Genomic DNA, 19,048 nt, shown 5'->3' on the forward strand with positions numbered 1-19,048 from the left:
GGGTATTTCTATATCAAATATTGATTAATTCACGTATTGTGACTCCAGGGTATGTGGGGCTGGAATTGACCACACACTCGCCCAGGGTGGTGTAACATTAGAAGACCATATACCACAATATGCTGGAAAAGAAATCGGAACCAAGAAAACCACACGTTGGTAAAGATTGACCTGGATTAATCAAGAAAGCTTGAGGTACAAAGGTTTGAAGCTGAAAAGATTAGATTGTGGTGCAAACACTTCAAGCATAGTGTTAGCTTGATAGGATGTTATGAGAATGTGACGTTCAAGGTGGCTGTATAGTACAAGCGTAGGACCTGAACTCCAAAAGTTAGTGTGCTCTCGTGGACAGTCAGAAGTCCTTACTACTTAGCAATGACTCAGGAAGGGTACAAGTCTGATCAGCTTGAAGGAACTTTGTGTGGAGAAAATGGGTTGCATTATAGCACTAATAACACAGTGGGTGTACCTACACCACAGGGAATGCAGCAGTTCAAGAAGGCAGCTCACCACCACCATCTTCTCAAAGGCAATTAAGGATGGGCAAAAAAATGCTGGCCTAGCCAGTGACACCCACATCCCATGAATGAATTTTAAAAAGCTATCACTTAATATAGAACAGTTGTATGCGAACAATATTGTTATTAACCAATGTGTATTTAAGCTGGTTTAAAACCACTCAGACATTAATCATGCAGACGTTGTTGCAGGATCAACAACCCTTTGTTGCACCATAACTGAGAAGTCTGCTAACAGTTCACATTCCACTGTGCACATTTCAAGCTAATGGAGAAATAAAGATAAAAGTCTATTGTAGGTCAAATGTAGAAGTCAGGTCCTGGAAGGGAGGGTGACTCTGAGTCCAGAATTGGCAATATTTGGGGTATCGGAAGATCCAGGGGTCGGGGGGGGGGGGGGGGGGGGGGGGGGGGGATGTTCTGGTTTTCACCTCCCTGGTGGTCCGAAGACGGATTTTGCTGGGATGGAGGGACTCGGAGCCTCCAATGTCAGGAGTGTGGGTCCGTGACATGGCAGGGTTTCTCAGACTGGAAAAGATTAAGTTTGCCTTGAGAAGCTCAATTCAGGGGTTCAGCCGGAAGTGGCAGCCGTTCATCGACTTCTTCAAGGAAAATTGAACGTCAATAGTAAGGGGGGGGGGTGAAAAATGGGAGGCATGGTAGTGTAAGACAAGGACAGGGTACTCAGTATAATTAATCGTAATCCCCAGTACAGACACCAATGAGGAAATAGGGTGGGGGTAGTAGGCGATGTTATTTTTATGTTTTTTGCGTGTGGCGGCCCGCTCGGTTGTTTAAGAAATGTTAAAGTGTTAAAACTGTGAAAATTACAAATGCTTCAATAAAATATTTTCTAAAAAAAATGTAGAAGTCAACTTGAATTGAATCCCTGTCAATTGGTTTTAAAACTCAAAAACAGGTAGCCCTAGAATTTAGAAAATTGGAACTTGCTGGAATTGGGGCATGGTCTTAGTGCATTGCATACTGCAAGTGCCTAATGAGGCCTAATGTAGCAGAATTATATCAAATTGAAGGTAGACTTGGAGAACTCCATCTAGCCACTGATGAGGCTATTGCTTGGCTTTGTGACTATGCACACACTAGATAAATAAAACAAGTTCGTCCACCGGTTCAAGTTATTTATTAGACTGTGGGCACAGTCACATCCCACTGGGCAGTTCATTGTTCCCAGGGAGCAACAAGACTTTCTAGTTGACGGAGATCATCAAGAGAGTCCTGGAAGGTGTAAGTAATCAGGAGGGGTTGATTGCTCCGTGGGTTAACTTGGAGCCAGGAGGGGTACTCCTGCCTCATTTGCGAGTGTCTAATCCCCAGTTCAGACACCAAAACCAGTCACGTTTGAATGACACTTTACCAATATGGAGGCTGTTGCAATTTCAACAAGGAATGAATGTGTGCCTGCTGTCTTATCTATATAAAGTGAGCACTGTGCATCCCAATTTCTATGTATTAATTTCTTCCCCCCCCCCCGCCCCCCCCCCCCCAAAGCATTTTCATTTTGTCTCTCTCTCAGGGGATAAAAGATTAAAGACTGTTTTGCTCGTGTATCATACACACCTTGATGCCATAGGATGTGAGGTATCTGTTTATATAAGTCAAGTTGAAAGACAATGGTTTAACATCCATCATCAGACTGGAAAGTTTCATGCGGATCCAGTTCCCAATTTCATCATCTGTCCTCAGGTCCTGTTCCTTGCTGTCAGCTATCATTGGAACTATTTCTCGAACCAAGACAACAGATCTTTAAAAATAAAGCAGCAGCAGTCACAACGGCTGATGGTCATGAAAATTCTTCAAGAGAAAAAGAACTACTACAGATAAATCATCGAAATAGGAACTATTCAAAAACATGCATCTTCAGAGCAAAGAGAGCACACATGGGCTGCATGGTAGCACAGTGGTTAGCACTTGTTAGGAACTTGTTCAAGGAACAGGTGCTACGTGTCCTTGATATGTATGTCCCTGTCAGGCAGGGAAGAGATGGTCGAGTGAGGGAACCATGGTTGACAAGAGAGGTTGGATGTCTTGTTAAGAGGAAAAAGGTGACTTATGTAAGGCTGAGGAAACAAGGTTCAGACAGGGCATTGGAGGGATACAAGATAGCCAGGAGGGAACTGAAGAAAGGGATTAGGAGAGCTAAGAGAGGGCATGAACAATCTTTGGCGGGTAGGATCAAGGAAAATCCCAAGGCCTTTTACACATATGTGAGAAATATGAGAATGACTAGAGCGAGGGTAGGTCCGATCAAGGACAATAGCGGGAGATTGTGTATTGAGTCTGAAGAGATAGGAGAGGTATTGAATGAGTATTTTTCTTCTGTATTTACAAATGAGAGGGGCGATATTGTTGGAGAGGACAGTGTGAAACAGATTGGTAAGCTCGAGGAAATACTTGTCAGGAAGGAAGATGTGTTGGGCATTTTGAAAAACTTGAGGATAGACAAGTCCCCCGGGCCTGACGGGATATATCCAAGGATTCTATGGGAAGCAAGAGATGAAATTGCAGAGCCGTTGGCAATGATCTTTTCGTCCTCACTGTCAACAGGGATGGTACCAGGGGATTGGAGAGTGGCGAATGTCGTGCCCCTGTTCAAAAAAGGAACTAGGGATAACCCTGGGAATTACAGGCCAGTTAGTCTTACTTCGGTGGTAGGCAAAGTAATGGAAAGGGTACTGAAGGATAGGATTTCTGAGCATCTGGAAAGACACTGCTTGATTAGGGATAGTCAGCACGGATTTGTGAGGGGTAGGTCTTGCCTTACAAGTCTTATTGAATTCTTTGAGGAGGTGACCAAGCATGTGGATGAAGGTAAAGCAGTGGATGTAGTGTACATGGATTTTAGTAAGGCATTTGATAAAGTTCCCCATGGTAGGCTTATGCAGAAAGTAAGGAGGCATGGGATAGTGGGAAATTTGGCCAGTTGGATAACGAACTGGCTAACCGATAGAAGTCAGAGAGTGGTGGTGGATGGCAAATATTCAGCCTGGATCCCAGTTACCAGTGGCGTACCGCAGGGATCAGTTCTGGGTCCTCTGCTGTTTGTGACTTTCATTAATGACTTGGATGAGGGAGTTGAAGGGTGGGTCAGTAAATTTGCAGACGATACGAAGATTGGTGGAGTTGTAGATAGTAAGGAGGGCAGTTGTCGGCTGCAAAGAGACATAGATAGGATGCAGAGCTGGGCTGAGAAGTGGCAGATGGAGTTTAACCCTGAAAAGTGTGAGGTTGTCCATTTTGGAAGGACAAATATGAATGCGGAATATAGGGTTAACGGTAGAGTTCTTGGCAATGTGGAGGAGCAGAGAGATCTTGGGGTCTATGTTCATACATCTTTGAAAGTTGCCACTCAAGTGGATAGAGCTGTGAAGAAGGCCTATGGTGTGCTCGCGTTCATTAACAGAGGGATTGAATTTAAGAGCCGTGAGGTTATGATGCAGCTGTACAAAACTTTGGTAAGGCCACATTTGGAGTACTGTGTACAGTTCTGGTCGCCTCATTTTAGGAAGGATGTGGAAGCTCTGGAAAAGGTGCAAAGAAGATTTACCAGGATGTTGCCTGGAATGGAGAGTAGGTCTTACGAGGAAAGGTTGAGGGTGCTAGGCCTTTTCTCATTAGAGCGGAGAAGGATGAGGGGCGACTTGATAGAGGTTTATAAGATGATCAGGGGAATAGATAGAGTAGACAGTCAGAGACTTTTTCCCCGGGTGGAACACACCATTACAAGGGGACATAAATTTAAGGTGAAAGGTGGAAGATATAGGAGGGATATCAGAGGTAGGTTCTTTACCCAGAGAGTAGTGGGGGCATGGAATGCACTGCCTGTGGAAGTAGTTGAGTCGGAAACATTAGGGACCTTCAAGCAGCTATTGGATAGGTACATGGATGACGGTAAAATGATATAGTGTAGATTTATTTGTTCTTAAGGGCAGCACGGTAGCATTGTGGATAGCGCAATTGCTTCACAGCTCATGGTCCCAGGTTCGATTCCGGCTTGGGTCATTGTCTGTGCGGAGTCTGCACGTCCTCCCCGTGTCTGCGTGGGTTTCCTCCGGGTGCTCCGGTTTCCTCCCACAGTCCAAAGATGTGCGGGTTAGGTGAATTGGCCAATGATAAATTGCCCTTAATGTCCAAATTGCCCTTGGTGTTGGGTGGAGGTGTTGAGTTTGGGTATGGTGCTCTTTCCAAGAGCCGGTGCAGACTCAAAGGGCCGAATGGCCTCCTTCTGCACTGTAAATTCAATGATAATCTATGATTAATCTAGGACAAAGGTTCGGCACAACATCGTGGGCCGAAGGGCCTGTTCTGTGCTGTATTTTCTATGTTCTAAAGTGCCAGGGTCCCTGGTTCGATTCCTGGCTTGGGTCACTGTCTGCAGAGTCTGCACGTTCTCCCTGTGTCTGCGTGGGTTTTCTCCGAGTGCTCCGGTTTCACCCACAAGTCCCGAAAGACGTGCTCTTTGGTAATTTGAAAATGAAAATGAAAATCGCTTATTGTCACGAGTAGGCTTCAATGAAGTTACTGTGAAAAGCCCCTAGTCGCCACATTCCGGTGCCTGTTCGGGGAGGCTGGTACGGGAATCGAACCGTGCTGCTGGCCTGCCTTGGTCTGCTTTAAAAGCCAGCGATTTAGCCCAGTGAGCTAAACCATCGGAATTCTCCCTCCGTATACCCGAACAGGCGCTGGTGTGTGGTGACTAGGGGCTTTTCACAGTAACTTCATTGCAGTGTTAATGCAAACCTACTTGTGACAATAAGGATTATTATATACATTTGGACAGGAAGGACAGCAAGGGAGTATCCAGTGATACCTGCCAAGCAGATCCCTAAGAAACATATACCTCTAGCCAGCATAAAAACTTATGCAAATATCAAGCAATATGTGAAAGCTGAAAATCTGGAATCGTAATCGGTTAATGTTTAAGTACAGACCCTTTGACAGAACTGAAAATTTAAAGATCAGCACCGTCCTTCCTATCCCTGTAACCTTGTTTAGTCCTATACCATCCTGGAACTCTTCATTGTTCCAATTCTAGCCTTTTGCACATTCCTGATTTTAATTATTCCACCATTGCCTTTAGATTCCTTGGCTCTGGGCCCTGGACATCCCTCCAGAAACCTTTCCACCTCTCTACCTTACTCTCCTCCTTTCACAATCATACAACATAGTGCTGAGAACATGGGCCTCATAAACCAGCATCTTGATCATTAGAGTCAGATTGATGTTATTCCATGCACACTTCATCGGCCGTGCTTTCCCTCTGCATGTGTTGAGTTCTGCATCAAGAACAAGATTGTTCGACTTCCGGTGGCGTGGGCAAGCAGGGTGGCCGCAAAAAAAAGAGCTCCCGCCGGTGGCCGCGATTCGCGGCGATTTCGGGGAAATCCCCGAGACTTCACGCACCCCCCGACTACCGTCGGCCTTTGGGGCCGCCACGAGCAGCCAGCGGGGCCGGTTTAAAAGCCGGCGAAGAACCCCGCGCGGGTGTCGGGCGGCGGGGGCTGAGGCGCCAGGCCCGGCAGGCCAGAGCAGCGGGGGCGGAGCTACGAAGAGGCCGAGGCGGCAGGCCCGAGACCTGAACGCCATGTAGGGAGGGTGGTCCACATCGGATGGCTCCCACCTAGGAAGAAGAAGGTTCAAGCCTGGTCCCAGGTGAATGTAAAGGAGAAAGAAAGAAGATTTAAGGAAGTTTGGTAAAAGTTTTTTTTTCTCAAAAAAGAAGAATGTCAGATTGATGAAGGGCAGGAGGGTGAAGGGGGAGAGAGGAGAAAGGAAAGAAGATAAAAATCAATAAGCCGCGAAAAGCAGCGTCAAAGAAAGGAGGAAACGCGGGTTCGCCGCCGAAGGAGAAGACGAGCAAAAGCAAAAGTGTTGACAGGATGGCGGAAGCCGAACTGCAAGGCGGGGCCGCACTACTTACGGTGGAGAAGATGACCGAGGTGATGGCGGTGGAGCTGGAAAAACGTTTGGTGAGGCACATGGAGATCCTGAGGAAAGAGATGGTGGCCGTGGTGAGGTCATTGTTGGAGGAGGCAATCGGCCCGATGAGGGTGGAGGTGGCAAAGGCATCGGCCGAGGTGAGAGAGCAGGGCGAGAAGATGAAGGAGGTGGAGGAGGCTGTGACACGACGCAGCGGCCAGGTAACCTCGACGGGGGAAGAGCTGCGGAGGGTGGTGGAGGTTAACAGAGGACTCCGAGCAAAGCTGGAAGACTTGGAAAACCGCTCAAGGCGGCACAATTTGAGAATTGTGGGCTTGCCCGAAGGGACAGAGGGCCCAAGGCCAACGCAATACTTCGCTAAGAAGTTGGCGGAGCTGATGGGGGAGGGTGAGAGCCGCACCCTGTACGTGCTAGATCGAGCTCATCGGTCATTAAGGCCGAAGCCCAAAGTGAGCGAGCCGCCAAGGGCAGTAATTATCTGCTTCCATAAGTTTTGCATGAAGGAGAAAGTATTAAGCTGGGCGAAGCAGAAGCGCGAGATGCTGTGGGATGGTACTGCGGTTCGGATCTACCAGGACTGGACGGTGGAGTTGGCAAAAAGACGAGCTGCGTTTGGGCGAGTGAAGGCGGCTTTGTACAAGAAGGGGGTGCGATTTGGTGTGGTGTACCTGGCGAAGTTGAGAGTAACATATAACGCCAAAGACCTTTATTTTGAGACAGCGGAGGCGGCTGAGGCGTTCGTGAGGGCAGAAGGCTTGGGACAGACGTGAAGAGCGGAACTGGAAGAGAGACTGTGGACTGTGTTTGAGCGGCTGGAAAATGTACAAATGTTACAACTTTCTTTTTACTGATTTGTATTGAAATTTACTTCTCTTTGCATTGTTACAGAGTTCAAGTTAATGGTGTTCTGTGTTGCGACGGTTAAATGTTATGTTATTGAATTGTAGGGGCTGGATTGTTGGGTTTGTTTTGGTGTTTCTTTCTCTGGGACTGGGCGGAAGGGGGCGAGAGGTATTGGCGGGAGGAGCCACCCGCGCTAGCTAACTAGAGTCAGTTAGTGAACGGGGGTGAGGTGAGAGGAGGACTGCGGACGTTGAAGCCTGGATAGCAGGCTTCAATGGGCCTACGAGGCGAGCAAGAGGGGGTGGAGGGAGGGATGTTGGGGGATGCTTTTGTAGGGGCGGTTCTTGGGAGGGGGGGAAGGGGTTCGATGTTTACAATGGACAGGGGCGGGTCAGGCTTATGGGGCAGGGCCCGGTGGTATGGTGATGGTGGATAAGAAAGGTGGGGGGGTGAGAGACCCCCAGTAAGGATAATCACGTGGAACGTGAGAGGGCTAGGAGGTCCGGTCAAGAGGTCACGGTGCTTGCACATCTTAAAAGTTTGAAAGCCGATGTAGCAATGCTGCAGGAGACTCACTTGAGGGTGAAGGACCAGGTGAGACTTAAAAAGGGCTGGGTTAGCCAAGTGTTTCACTCCGGATTTGATGGAAGGGCTCGAGGGGTAGCAGTGCTGGTCAGCAAAAGGGTACGCTTTCAGATGGAGAAGGTGGTGGCAGGGGGGGTAGATATGTGATTGTGACAGGGGCATTGGAGGGGAGATCAGTGGCGCTGTTAATTGGGACGATGTGGGATTCGCGAGGAAGGTGTTTGGGGCTATTCCCGACTTAGACACGCATGAGCTGATTGTGGGGGGGGGGGGGGGGACTGGAACCTGGTGCAGGAGCCAAGGTTGGACAGATCACGGCCGCGCTCACTGGTCCCATCAGGGGGGGGCGAAGGCGCTGGCTGGGCTAATGATCAAAGTGGGAGGGGTGGACCCTTGGAGGTTCCTGCACCCAAGGGAACGGGAGTATTCGTTTTTCTCAGCGGTCCGTAAGGTATACTCGCGGATCGACCTTTTTGTGGTGGGGAAGGCTTTGCTGGCTGGAGTCAAGGGGTCGGAATACTCTGCAATTGCAGTGTCAGATCACGCTCCACATTGGGTGGATATGGTGCTGGAGAAGGGGGCAGCGCAGAGACCGGGGTGGAAACTGGATGTGGAGCTTTTGGGGAACCAAGTGTTCTGTGAGAAAATTGAAAAGGTAATTAAAGAATATGTAGGTTTCAATTGTACGGGTGAGGTGTCGAAGGCAGTCGTCTGGGAGGCTCTAAAGGCGGTGGTGAGAGGTGAGATAATTTTGTTTAAGGCTAGGGTGGATAAGGAGGAGAGGTTGGAGCGGCAGAGGGTAATAGATGAGATGTTGGAGGTAGACAGGAGGTATGCAGAGGATGGGGACCCGGCGAAGCTGGAAAAGAGGAAGGAACTACAGGCGAGCTTCGACCGACTGTCCACCAGGAAGGCGGTGCGCCAACTGAGATGAGCAAGGGGTGCAGTTTATGAACATGGAGATAAGGCATGTTAGCAGGTCAGCTCCGGAGGGAGGCAGCGGCAAGGGAAATTCTTCAGGTGAAGGATAGGGCAGGGAAGTTGGTGGTGGCCGCAGTGCTGATTAACAAGGTTTTTGAGGAGTTTTATGAGAGGTTGTACAAGTCAGAGCCACTCGGGGGAGACCGTGAGATGCAGGAATTTCTCGATGGGTTGGAGTACCCGAGGCTAGGGGAGGAAAACAGGGCTACATTAGAAGGAGCAATAGTGGAGCAGGAGATAAAGGATGCGATTGGGAGGATGCAGTAGGGGAAGGTGGCAGGGCCGGATGGGTTTCCGGTGGAATATTATAAAAAATTTAAGGATAGGTTGGCACCCCTGATGGTGGGGATGTTTGAGGAGGCGATAGGGAAGGGAGTGTTGCCGCAAACTTTGGGGCAGGCATCGATTTCCCTGTTACTAAAAAAAGATAAGGATCCGACGGAGTGTGGGTCGTATCGGCCCATATCACTTCTGAATGTGGACGCAAAAGTGTTGGCGAAGGTACTGGCGGGTAGGCTGGAGGAGTGCCTTCCGAAGGTAATAGGGGAGGATCAGACGGGGTTCGTGAAAGGGAGGCAGCTGTTTTCGAACATTAGGAGGGTTTTGAACGTTGTTATGGCACCGGCGGAAAGAAAGGAAACAGAGGTCGTTGTGGCATTGGACGCCGAGAAGGCGTTTGATCGGGTAGAATGAGGGTACCTGATGGCAGTGCTGGAGCGGTTTGGGATTGGACCAAGGTTTGTGAACTGGGTAAAGCTATTATATGAGGAACCGAAGGCGAGTGTCCGCACAAATAATATCAGTTCAAGATATTTCTCTCTCCACCGTGGGACGAGACAGGGATGTCCTATGTCCCCCCTGCTGTCTGCACTTGCGATTGAGCCGTTGGCCATCACATTGAGAAGTTCGGGAGCATGGAAAGGAATAGCGCGGGGGGGGGGGGGGGGGGGGGGGGGGGGATAGAGCATAGGGTGTCCTCATATGCCGACGACTTGCTGCTGTATGTGTCGGAGCCGAGTGCGTCGATAGGAGGAATATTGGAGCTACTGCGGGTATTTGGGTCTTTCTCGGGGTACAAGTTAAACCTGGACAAGAGTGAGTACTTTGTGGTGTCTCGGCTGGGGGTGGGGCCAGGGGTGGGGGGGGCTGCCATTCTGTAGAGCAGGGACTCATTTTAGGTATCTGGGGGTGCAGGTTGCCCGGGAGTGGGGGAGGCTTCGCAGGTACAACATGACTAGTTTGGTGGGGAGAGTGAAAGCCGATCTGGCAAGGTGGGACGGCCTTCCTCTGTCACTGGCAGGTCGGGTACAGGAGGTTAAAATGAATGTGATCCCGCGATTCCTGTTTATTTTTCAATGCCTCCGATTTTCCTGCCAAAGTCTTTTTTCAGGGAGATTGAGGGAAGGATTACCTCATTCATATGGGGAGGGAAGGTGGCCAGAGTGAGAAAGGTGCTGCTACAGAGGGGAAGGCAGGCAGGGGGTTTGGGTCTCCCGAACTTGTTGTACTACTACTGGGCGGCGAATGTGGAGAAAGTGCGGAGCTGGGTCAGAGGGGTTGATTCACAGTGGGTCAGAATGGAGGAGAGTTTGTGCAGGGGCCGGGGCTGAAGGCACTTGCAACAGCGCTGCTCCCGATAGCTCCGGGGAAATATTCAGGGAGTCCGGTAATAATAGCTTCATTGAAAATCTCTGGAGGCAGTTTCGCCAACACTTCGGGTTGGGTTTAGGGTCAAGGGAAATGCCGATTCGGGGGAACCACAGATTTGAGCCAGGGAGGTGTGGTGGAAGTTTTCGGAAATGGGAAGAGAAGGGGATTAAGACGCTAAAAGATTTGTTTCTTCGGGGTCGGTTTGCAGGATTGAGGGAGCTGGAAGCGAAGTATGGGCTAGAGCAGGGAGAAGGGTTTAGGTACATGCAGGGATTTTGCCAGGAAGGAGATACAGAGTTTCCCAGAGGAACCGGCCTCCACATTGCTGGAGGAGGTGTTGACGACAAGGGGACTGGAGAAGGTGTACGGAGCTATTCTGGAAGTGGATAAGGCATCACTGGAAGGGATCAAAGCAAAGTGGGAGGAAGAGCTGGGAGAGGTTATAGAGGGGGGGGGTCTGGTGTGAGGTGCTCCGGAGAGTGAATGCCTCCACCTCATGTGCGAGGTTGGGGCTGATACAGCTGAAGGTGGTATATAGAGCGCACCTCACGAGGGCGAGGCTGGGCCGATTTTTTAAAGTAGAGGATGTGTGTGAGCGTTGCGGAGGGGGGGGGGGGGGGGGGGGGGGGGGTGCCGCGAATCACGTTCATATGCTTTGGTCCTGTCCAAGGCTAGGGGAGTACTGGAAGGGGGTGTTTCGGGTAATTACCAAGGTGGTGCGTGTGATACTGGACCCGGGTCCCCAGGAGGCCATATTCGGGGTGTCGGACCAGCCAGGGTTGGAAACGGGAGCGGAGGCAGATATCATAGCCTTCGCCTCGTTGATCGCCCGAAGGCGGATCCTGCTGGGATGGAGAGCAGCCTCTCCACCCAGTACCCTGGCGTGGCGGGGGGACCTGTTGGAATACTTGACCCTTGAGAAGGTTAGGTTCGAACTGAGGGGAAGCTCGGAGGGGTTCTACAAGTCATGGGCACTATTTATTATGCACTTTCAAGAACTGGATAACATCGAACATTAGTTGGGGGGGGGGGGGGGTGGGTGGGGGGTGGTGTAGATTAAGGGTGATTATGGGTAATCCCTGATTCCTTTTTGTCATTTGTTTATGTAAACATGTGGGCTGAGGTTTGGAGGTTGGTGGGCGGATGGGATCGTTGTTATTATGGGGATTGACATATCTTGTTGATTGTTGTTTATTGTTGATGGGTGTAAATGTGGGAGAAAATGTGAAAAAGGAGGAGAATTTTAAAAAAAGAACAAGATTGTTCATCGCCATGGACCCAAAGTAGCAGAATCCGCTGACCACTACCAGCAGGGTGTTATTTAAAATGAACAAGAGCAAAGATGTGACATTGTCCCATAACCACGGTTTTCGTGAAGCTTATGGTAAGGGAAAACTGGTGCAAGAGAGACAACCCATGCATCCTTGTAGCTGAGCAACTAGTGTGGCATCATCAGCGTAACACAAAATGAGTGTGTATTGACAACAGTCAAATGTAATTACAATTGCAAACAGCTCACATGTTTAGTAAGTATTTAACTGACTCACCTATTAACCATAGCATGGTAGAGATTATTTTCACCTGTGGTTGGTCTGGCCTTGTCAGAATAGTACACTTTATCATTATAGTTAGGCAATGGCTGGAAAAGACCACGTTTAATCCATTCAGTTTTGTCCACTTTGTTTCTTTGTAAGGCTTGGAGTTTCTTGTCAACTTGTGCTTTCACCAATCTGACTAATAATGTAGCACATGGTATATACCTAAAAAGAAAGGAATGGTAGTTGGCGATGAACTTCAAAAATAGAATTGTACAGAACAATTAAACCGGAGGCCAAAAAGAGAAATCTGCCTGAATTCTAGGTGCATTCATCCTGATCTCGCCAGGTGATCAGGACTCCAGGATATTTTCCAAACCTGTCCTTCGTATGTTTTCGTCAGCTAACGATTCAGCACATTGTGCTTGTGCCAATGCTAATGCCAGCTCTGTGTTGAAGCTACCTACTCGGCTTCAATTTCCCTGTTCTTCCTCATGACTCCAAATACTTTTCCTCTTCAACTGTTTATCTAAGTCCCTGTTAAAGAGCACAATGTTCTAAATTTCAATAGCAACCGCAGGAACTCATTTCATATTCTGTTAACCTGGAAAGGGAAACATTTTTCTAACCTCTCTCCTTCTAATCTTAACACTAATCCCAAGTTTAAGAATCCTTGATAGCAATTTACAAACGAGTGGTAATAATTTTTCACTTTTGACCATCACAAATGTCTCCAAAACATTGAAAACTTCGGTTAAATCTGTTTCGGTTTTTTTCCTCCTCCAGTGAACATAGTCCTAAATGTTCAAGTTTTTCATTCAATGTGTGGATGGCCCGACTAGAGAGGGGCAAAACTTGACGTCCTCTTGGGGAATAAGGAAGGGCAGGTGACGGAAGTGTTAGTGAGGGAACACTTTGGAACCAGTGACCATAATTCCATTAATTTTAAGATAGCGATGGAGAATGATAGTTCTGGCCCAAAAGTTAAAATTCTAAATTGGGGTAAGGCCAATTTGAAGGGTATTAGGCGTGAACTTTCAAAAGTTGATTGGGGGTGCCTATTTGCAGGCAAGGGGACAGCTGGTAAGTGGGAGTCTTTCAAAAAGATGTTAACTAGAGTTCAGGGTGAGCACATTCCTCTCAGAGTGAAGGGTAAGGCTGGTAGAAGGAGGGAACCCTGGATGTCTTGGGATATTGAGGCCGTGGTCAAAAGGAAGAAAGAGGCATATGACTTGCATGGGCAGCAGGGATCAAGTGGATCCCTTAGGGCTTGTCGGAGTAGAGTTAAGAGAGAAATCAGGAGGGCAAAAAGGGGACATGAGATTGTCTTGGCAGACAAGGCAAAGGAAAATCCAAAGAGCTTTTACAGATACATAAAGGGTAAAAGGGTGACTCGGGAAAGGGTAGGGCCTCTTAAGGATAAACAAGATCATCTTTGTGCAGATCCACAAGGGATGGGAGAGGTCCTAAATGAATATTTCTCATCAGTATTGCTGTTGAGAAAGGCACGAATGCTAGGGAAATTGGGTAAATAAAAAGTGATGTCATGAGGAGTGTACATATTACAGAGAAGGAGGTGCAGGAGGTATTAAAGTGCATCAACTTAGATAAATCCCTGGGACCTGATGAAATGTATCCCAGGACGTTGTGGGAGGCTAGGCAGGAAATTGCCGGTCTCCTAGCTGAGATATTTCAATCATCGACAGCCACAGGAGAGGTGCCTGAAGATTGGAGGGTAGCAAATGTGCCCTTGTTTAAGAAAGGCTTTAGGGATAAGCCTGGGAACTTACTTCTGTCGTGGATTAATTGTTAGAAGGTATTCTGAGGGACAGGATCTACAGGCATTAGACATTAGGGAACATTAGCATGGCTTTTTAAGGGGAAAATCATGTCTCACGAATTTGATTGAATTTTTTGAAGGGGTAAGTAACCAAGAAGGTAGATGAGGGCAGTGCAGTCAATGTTGTCTACATGGACTTTAGCAAGGCCTTTGACAAGGTACCGCATGGTAGGTTGTTGCAAAAGGTTAAATCTCACGGAATCCAGGGTGAGGTAGCCAATTGGATACAAAATTGGCTTGGCGACCAAAGCAAAGGGTGGTTATGGAGGGTTGTTTTTCAAACTGGAGGCCTGTGGCCAGCAGAGTGCCTCAGGGATTGGTGCTGGGTCCACTGTTATTTGTTATATATGTTAATGATTTGGATGAGAATGTAGGAGGCATGGTTAGTAAGCTTGCAGATGACACCAAGATTGGTGGCATAGTGGATAGTGAAGAAGGTTATTTAAGATTGCAACAGGATCTTGACAAATTGGGTTAGTGGGCCGATGAATGGCAGATGGAGTTTAATTTGGATAAATGTGAGGTGATGCATTTTGGTAGATCAAATCAGGGCAGGACCTACTCAGTTAATGATAGGGAGTTGGGGAGAGTTACAGAAGAAAGAGATCTAGAGGTACAGGTTCATAGCTCCTTGAAGGTGGAGTCGCAGATGGACAGGATGGTGAAGAAGGCATTCACCCTGCTAGGTTTTATTGGTCAGAATATTGAATACAGGAGTTGGGACGACTTGTTGAAGTTGTACAAGACATTGGTAAGACCACACATGAAATACTGTGTTCGGTTCTGGTGACCCTATTATAGGAAAGATATTGTTAAACTAGAAAGAATGAAGAAGAGATTTACAAGGATGCTACCAGGACTTGATGGTCTAAGTTATAAGCAGAGGCTGGATAGGCTGGAACTTTTTTACCTCGAGTGTAGGAGGCTTAGGGGTGATCTTATAGAGGTCTATAAAATAATGAGGAGCATAGATAAGGTAGATAGTCAACATCTTTTCCCAAGGGTAGAGGAGTTTAGAACTAGAGGGCATAGGTTTAAGGTGAGCGGGGAGAGATACAAAACAGACCAAAGGAGAATTCTTTTCACACAGAGGGTGGTGAGCATCTGGAACGAGCAGTAGTAGAAGCGGGTATAATTTTTTCTTTTAAAAAACAGTTAGACAGTTACATGGACAGGGTGGGTATAGAGGGATATGGGCCAAATGCGGGCAATGGGACTAGCTTAGTGATAGAAACTGGGCGGCATGGACATGCTGAGCCAAAGGGCCTGTTTCCATGCTGTAAACATCTATGACTATCGTAGCTCTCATTCCCGGTACCAACTCGTAAATATGTCTTGTACATTTCTTAATGACTTTAATATTCTTCTTAAAAGTTCACATAGATTGTTCATCATCACCTCTTTCACTCTGTGTTTAATGTCACTATATATAAACTTGGTGTCTTATTTGTGCTATAAATTATTTTATTTGCTGTTTTTTTAAAGTCTGTCTATCTAAATCTAAGTATCTGCTCCTCCATTACATTGAGAATTTTACCATTCAGGTTGCATTTTCATTCACTGTTCGTTTCCCAAAATGCTCTACTTAACGTTTGCCTAATTGAAGTGCATTTCCACCTATCTGCCCTGTCCCTATCATCCTGCATTCTCCTACACAGTTTGCCATTCCTTTAATTTGTCAGAAAATACTAATATTCATTTCTGTGCCCAGTTCTATATGAAGACAAGATCCTTTGGACACACTACTAGCTACACCTTGCTAATCCATTTACTCCTATTCCCTCATTTCTATCCTTAACCATCTCTCCACCTATGCAAACCTAATCCTATATTCCTTGACGGGAAGGGTGGAATACTCGTTATGACAATTGTATTCTGAGTTCATTCAGTAGAACGGTCCTTACAGTACCGATCAACAGAAAGCTTGCCTCCTCACATGTTATTATGGAGCGATTCATGAGCCAATGCAGTCACGTTTTCAATTTCAGGCACGGTTTGGATTTGCAGCTGGCTCTGTCACCATAAGAATTCTCTACTGCCCAAATCTACGAACACATGATTACAACGTTTTCTTAATTTGTGTTGTTATTTCTTTATTTTGAAGCTTAGAAATTAGACTTACCGTCCTTTCATTGTAACAGCATTGACTGATAACGGCTTATCTGGGTCAGGGCCATCATAGTATAACCGCAGCTGGTGAGCACCTTCATTCAGAGAGATCTGACAGACAAAACATGATTGTGATCAAGTATAAATGGAAAACGTCTTCTGGATTTCCAAACCAGAAGCACACATGAAATAAGAATGCATTTTGATGCTACCCAATCTGTGAGATAACCAAAGCGGATTATACAAATTTTTTTTGATAACTTACATACTTTAGTGTAGCAATACATCCGACCATGCAGTGACTTTTTCTAATGCTCCTTCCTATCAATTTTCTATTTTGTTTTGTGAAATCTGATAAGCTGCTTGCTCTGAGAAAAGGCAGGAAAGTTAGAACTGTGTTTTAAATTTACCCTGTGGCCGTAGTGCTGGATAAGTAGAATTTTCCTTTTATTAAAAATTGTGAAGACTTAAACCATTATATGTTCATTCCCTAGTTACTGACTTCATCCCCACTCCCTTGCAACAGTCTGAAATTAAGCCAGGTTCTTCAGCCTTGGTCTTGCATTTGATCCTGAGAGGAGCTCCCCAGCCTCATATTCATGCCATCACTATCTATGCCTGCATATTTCCACTCCATAACATCACTCAAATTCTTCCCAGTCTCAGCTTTCTCATTCATGGCCTCATTGCCTCTAGATTTGATGAGTCCAAGGTACTCCTGGCTGCTCTTCAACCTTCTATCCTCTGCAAACTGCCCGTGTCTTAACTTGCAGCAAGTCCCATTTCTCTACCCCCACTGTGTTCAATGACCTACGCCAGCTCGCAGTCTTTTTAAAATTCTCATCCTTGTTTTCAAATCCCTCTAAAGCCTTGCCCCTCCCTATCTCTGTAAGTCCATCAGTCCCACCACCCCGAGATACCTGCGCTCCGCTAATTATGGCTTCTTGTGCATCCCCAATTTTAATTGTGCCATCATTGGTGGATGTGCCTTCAGCTGGCCCCAAGTTCTGGAATCCCTTCCCTATAACTCTCCACCTAACGTTCCTCCTGTAAGGCATTCCCTGAAACCTATCTCTCTGGCCATGCTTTTGGTCATCTGACCTTATTTCTCCTGAGATGGCTCTGCATCATATTTTGTTTTATCCTGGTCCTGAGAAGGGCCTTGAGACATTTAATTATGTAAAACATGCTATATAAATATAAACCGTTATTGATGCTGCTGTGAAAGAACAGGTTAGTTGATGTTAGATCCAAAGACCAGAGTTTTTCCACAAAATTGTTACCAGCATCAGTGAGTTGTGTCTCCTCAAAGTGTAAGTTGTGCTGATCACTATTCAGAAGAGTTTAGATTAAATACTGTTGGGGTGATTCCATAATCCCAGAAAGGTGCTGTACTCCTGTTCCTATGTACTGATGGTGATTTAATTTTAGCTAATCAGATTGGCATCGCCCTACCTATGACATATGCTGAACATGCATGTGTCTTCCCAGCTTGATCATCACAGAAGCACCTCTGATGAGTCCAAGAATATAAAAATTATCCATGGTAAATTAGTAGAAGGCTGCATTATGACAGGATAACATTTTAGGCAGGGAATCTGATGTACTAACAAAACAATTGAATGAAAAGTAGTTTGTACAAGATACCTACACAAAGGAAAACAATGAAGTTTCTTGCCAGCGAAAAACTTAAAAGGGTTACAAGGTGAACAACGCGTGCGAATATCGACTCATGTTGAATTACATATATTGATTATTGCTCGGCAATATTCCAGCTGAACATGTTGATTTCTTTTTCGCTATGTGTATTGAAATATTCATTGACTGCTGGCATATAAAGAAGCCTCTTATTGAAAGATTCTTATTGAAAGATGCAATACCTGGTGAACGCATTGCCTAATTCCAACAGCAGCTGTTGGAAGAGATGGAGGAACTGAGAGAGAGTGAGGCAAAGGAGGGAGAGGGAAAGAAAGGAACAAATAAATAAATAAATATCACCTAGAGAATAATCTCTTGGTGAACATCTCAAGCATATTGCAAAGTGGGTTGAGAGGGACCTCCACAGATTGAGCCATTCTATCCTTCTCATCAAGGAATATAGGATAGCAGTAAAATAAATTTTATTAACATCAACTCAAATTTCTATCAACATTGATGGCAAAGACAGCAAACTTGAGTTTCCATCAATGTTTAATTTGGAAAGGTCCGATAACTAATTCTCTTCTGTATCTATGTTCTGTAATTCAGATAACAATGTGGCTAACTGGAATATTATTTACCTGAACTACTCCAGAATCCACTGTTGGGTTTGTTTCATAGCCTGACTCCACAAATATATGCAGAGCTGCCCAGCCAACCAGAACCAATTTCAAGCTGAATCGGTCGACAGAGTAAACCTACAAAACAGCACATTTAAATGCATTCCGTTGATGATTATATTAAGCACAGTAGATGTTTCTGAATTAGTATTGGAAAAAGAATGGTGGAGATTAGCAATCAACATTGTAGATTTTTTCTGCACCACTATAAAAATATGATTATTTTTTGTTTTACGTTAGAGTCATAGAAGTTTACATCACGGAAAGAGGCCCATCATGTCCACATTGGCCATCAAGCACCCAACTATTCTAATCCCATTTTCCAGCCTTGTATGCAATGGCATTTTGTTTTCCTTTATTCATGAATGGGATGTGGGCGACACTGGCTGGGCCAGCATTCATTTGTCCACCCTGGAGGCCATTTAAGAGTCAACCACATGCTGTGGGTCTGGAGTCACATGTAGGCCAGACTAAGTAAGGATTACAGATTTTCTTCCCTAAAGGACATTAGTGAACCAGATGGGCTTTTACGACAATCAACAATGGTTTCATGGTCATCATTGGACTTCTTATTCCAGATTTTTATCAAATTCAAATTCCACCATCTGCCCTGGAGGGATTCGAACCCGGGTACCCAGAGCATTACTCTGGGTCTCTGGTGACAATACACTATGCCACTGCCTACCCATATGCTCAAGTGCTCATCTAAAT

The 19,048-nt window shown here is 46.3% G+C and overlaps 2 protein-coding genes across 2 annotated transcripts in view; both read right to left on the reverse strand.

The window, feature by feature from the left end:
• The window catches only part of LOC140426268 (uncharacterized), a 48,595-nt gene extending 30,156 nt beyond the window's left edge, over positions 1–18,439 (reverse strand). Inside the window, exons 1-4 of the mRNA XM_072510815.1 lie at positions 18,299–18,439; positions 16,033–16,130; positions 12,083–12,295; positions 2,097–2,280 (exon numbers count right to left, since the gene is read on the reverse strand). Coding sequence (XP_072366916.1) covers positions 2,097–2,280; positions 12,083–12,295; positions 16,033–16,043 — 408 coding nt within the window. The 5' untranslated portion in view covers positions 16,044–16,130; positions 18,299–18,439. The remainder of the gene's footprint in view (positions 1–2,096; positions 2,281–12,082; positions 12,296–16,032; positions 16,131–18,298) is intronic.
• Positions 18,330–19,048, reverse strand: part of LOC140427343 (uncharacterized) — a 73,773-nt gene continuing 73,054 nt past the window's right edge. Inside the window, exon 10 of the mRNA XM_072512895.1 lies at positions 18,330–18,415. Coding sequence (XP_072368996.1) covers positions 18,388–18,415 — 28 coding nt within the window. The 3' untranslated portion in view covers positions 18,330–18,387. The remainder of the gene's footprint in view (positions 18,416–19,048) is intronic.

The sequence above is a fragment of the Scyliorhinus torazame genome, chromosome 7, assembly GCF_047496885.1.
Source record: "Scyliorhinus torazame isolate Kashiwa2021f chromosome 7, sScyTor2.1, whole genome shotgun sequence".
Lineage (NCBI taxonomy): Eukaryota > Metazoa > Chordata > Chondrichthyes > Carcharhiniformes > Scyliorhinidae > Scyliorhinus > Scyliorhinus torazame.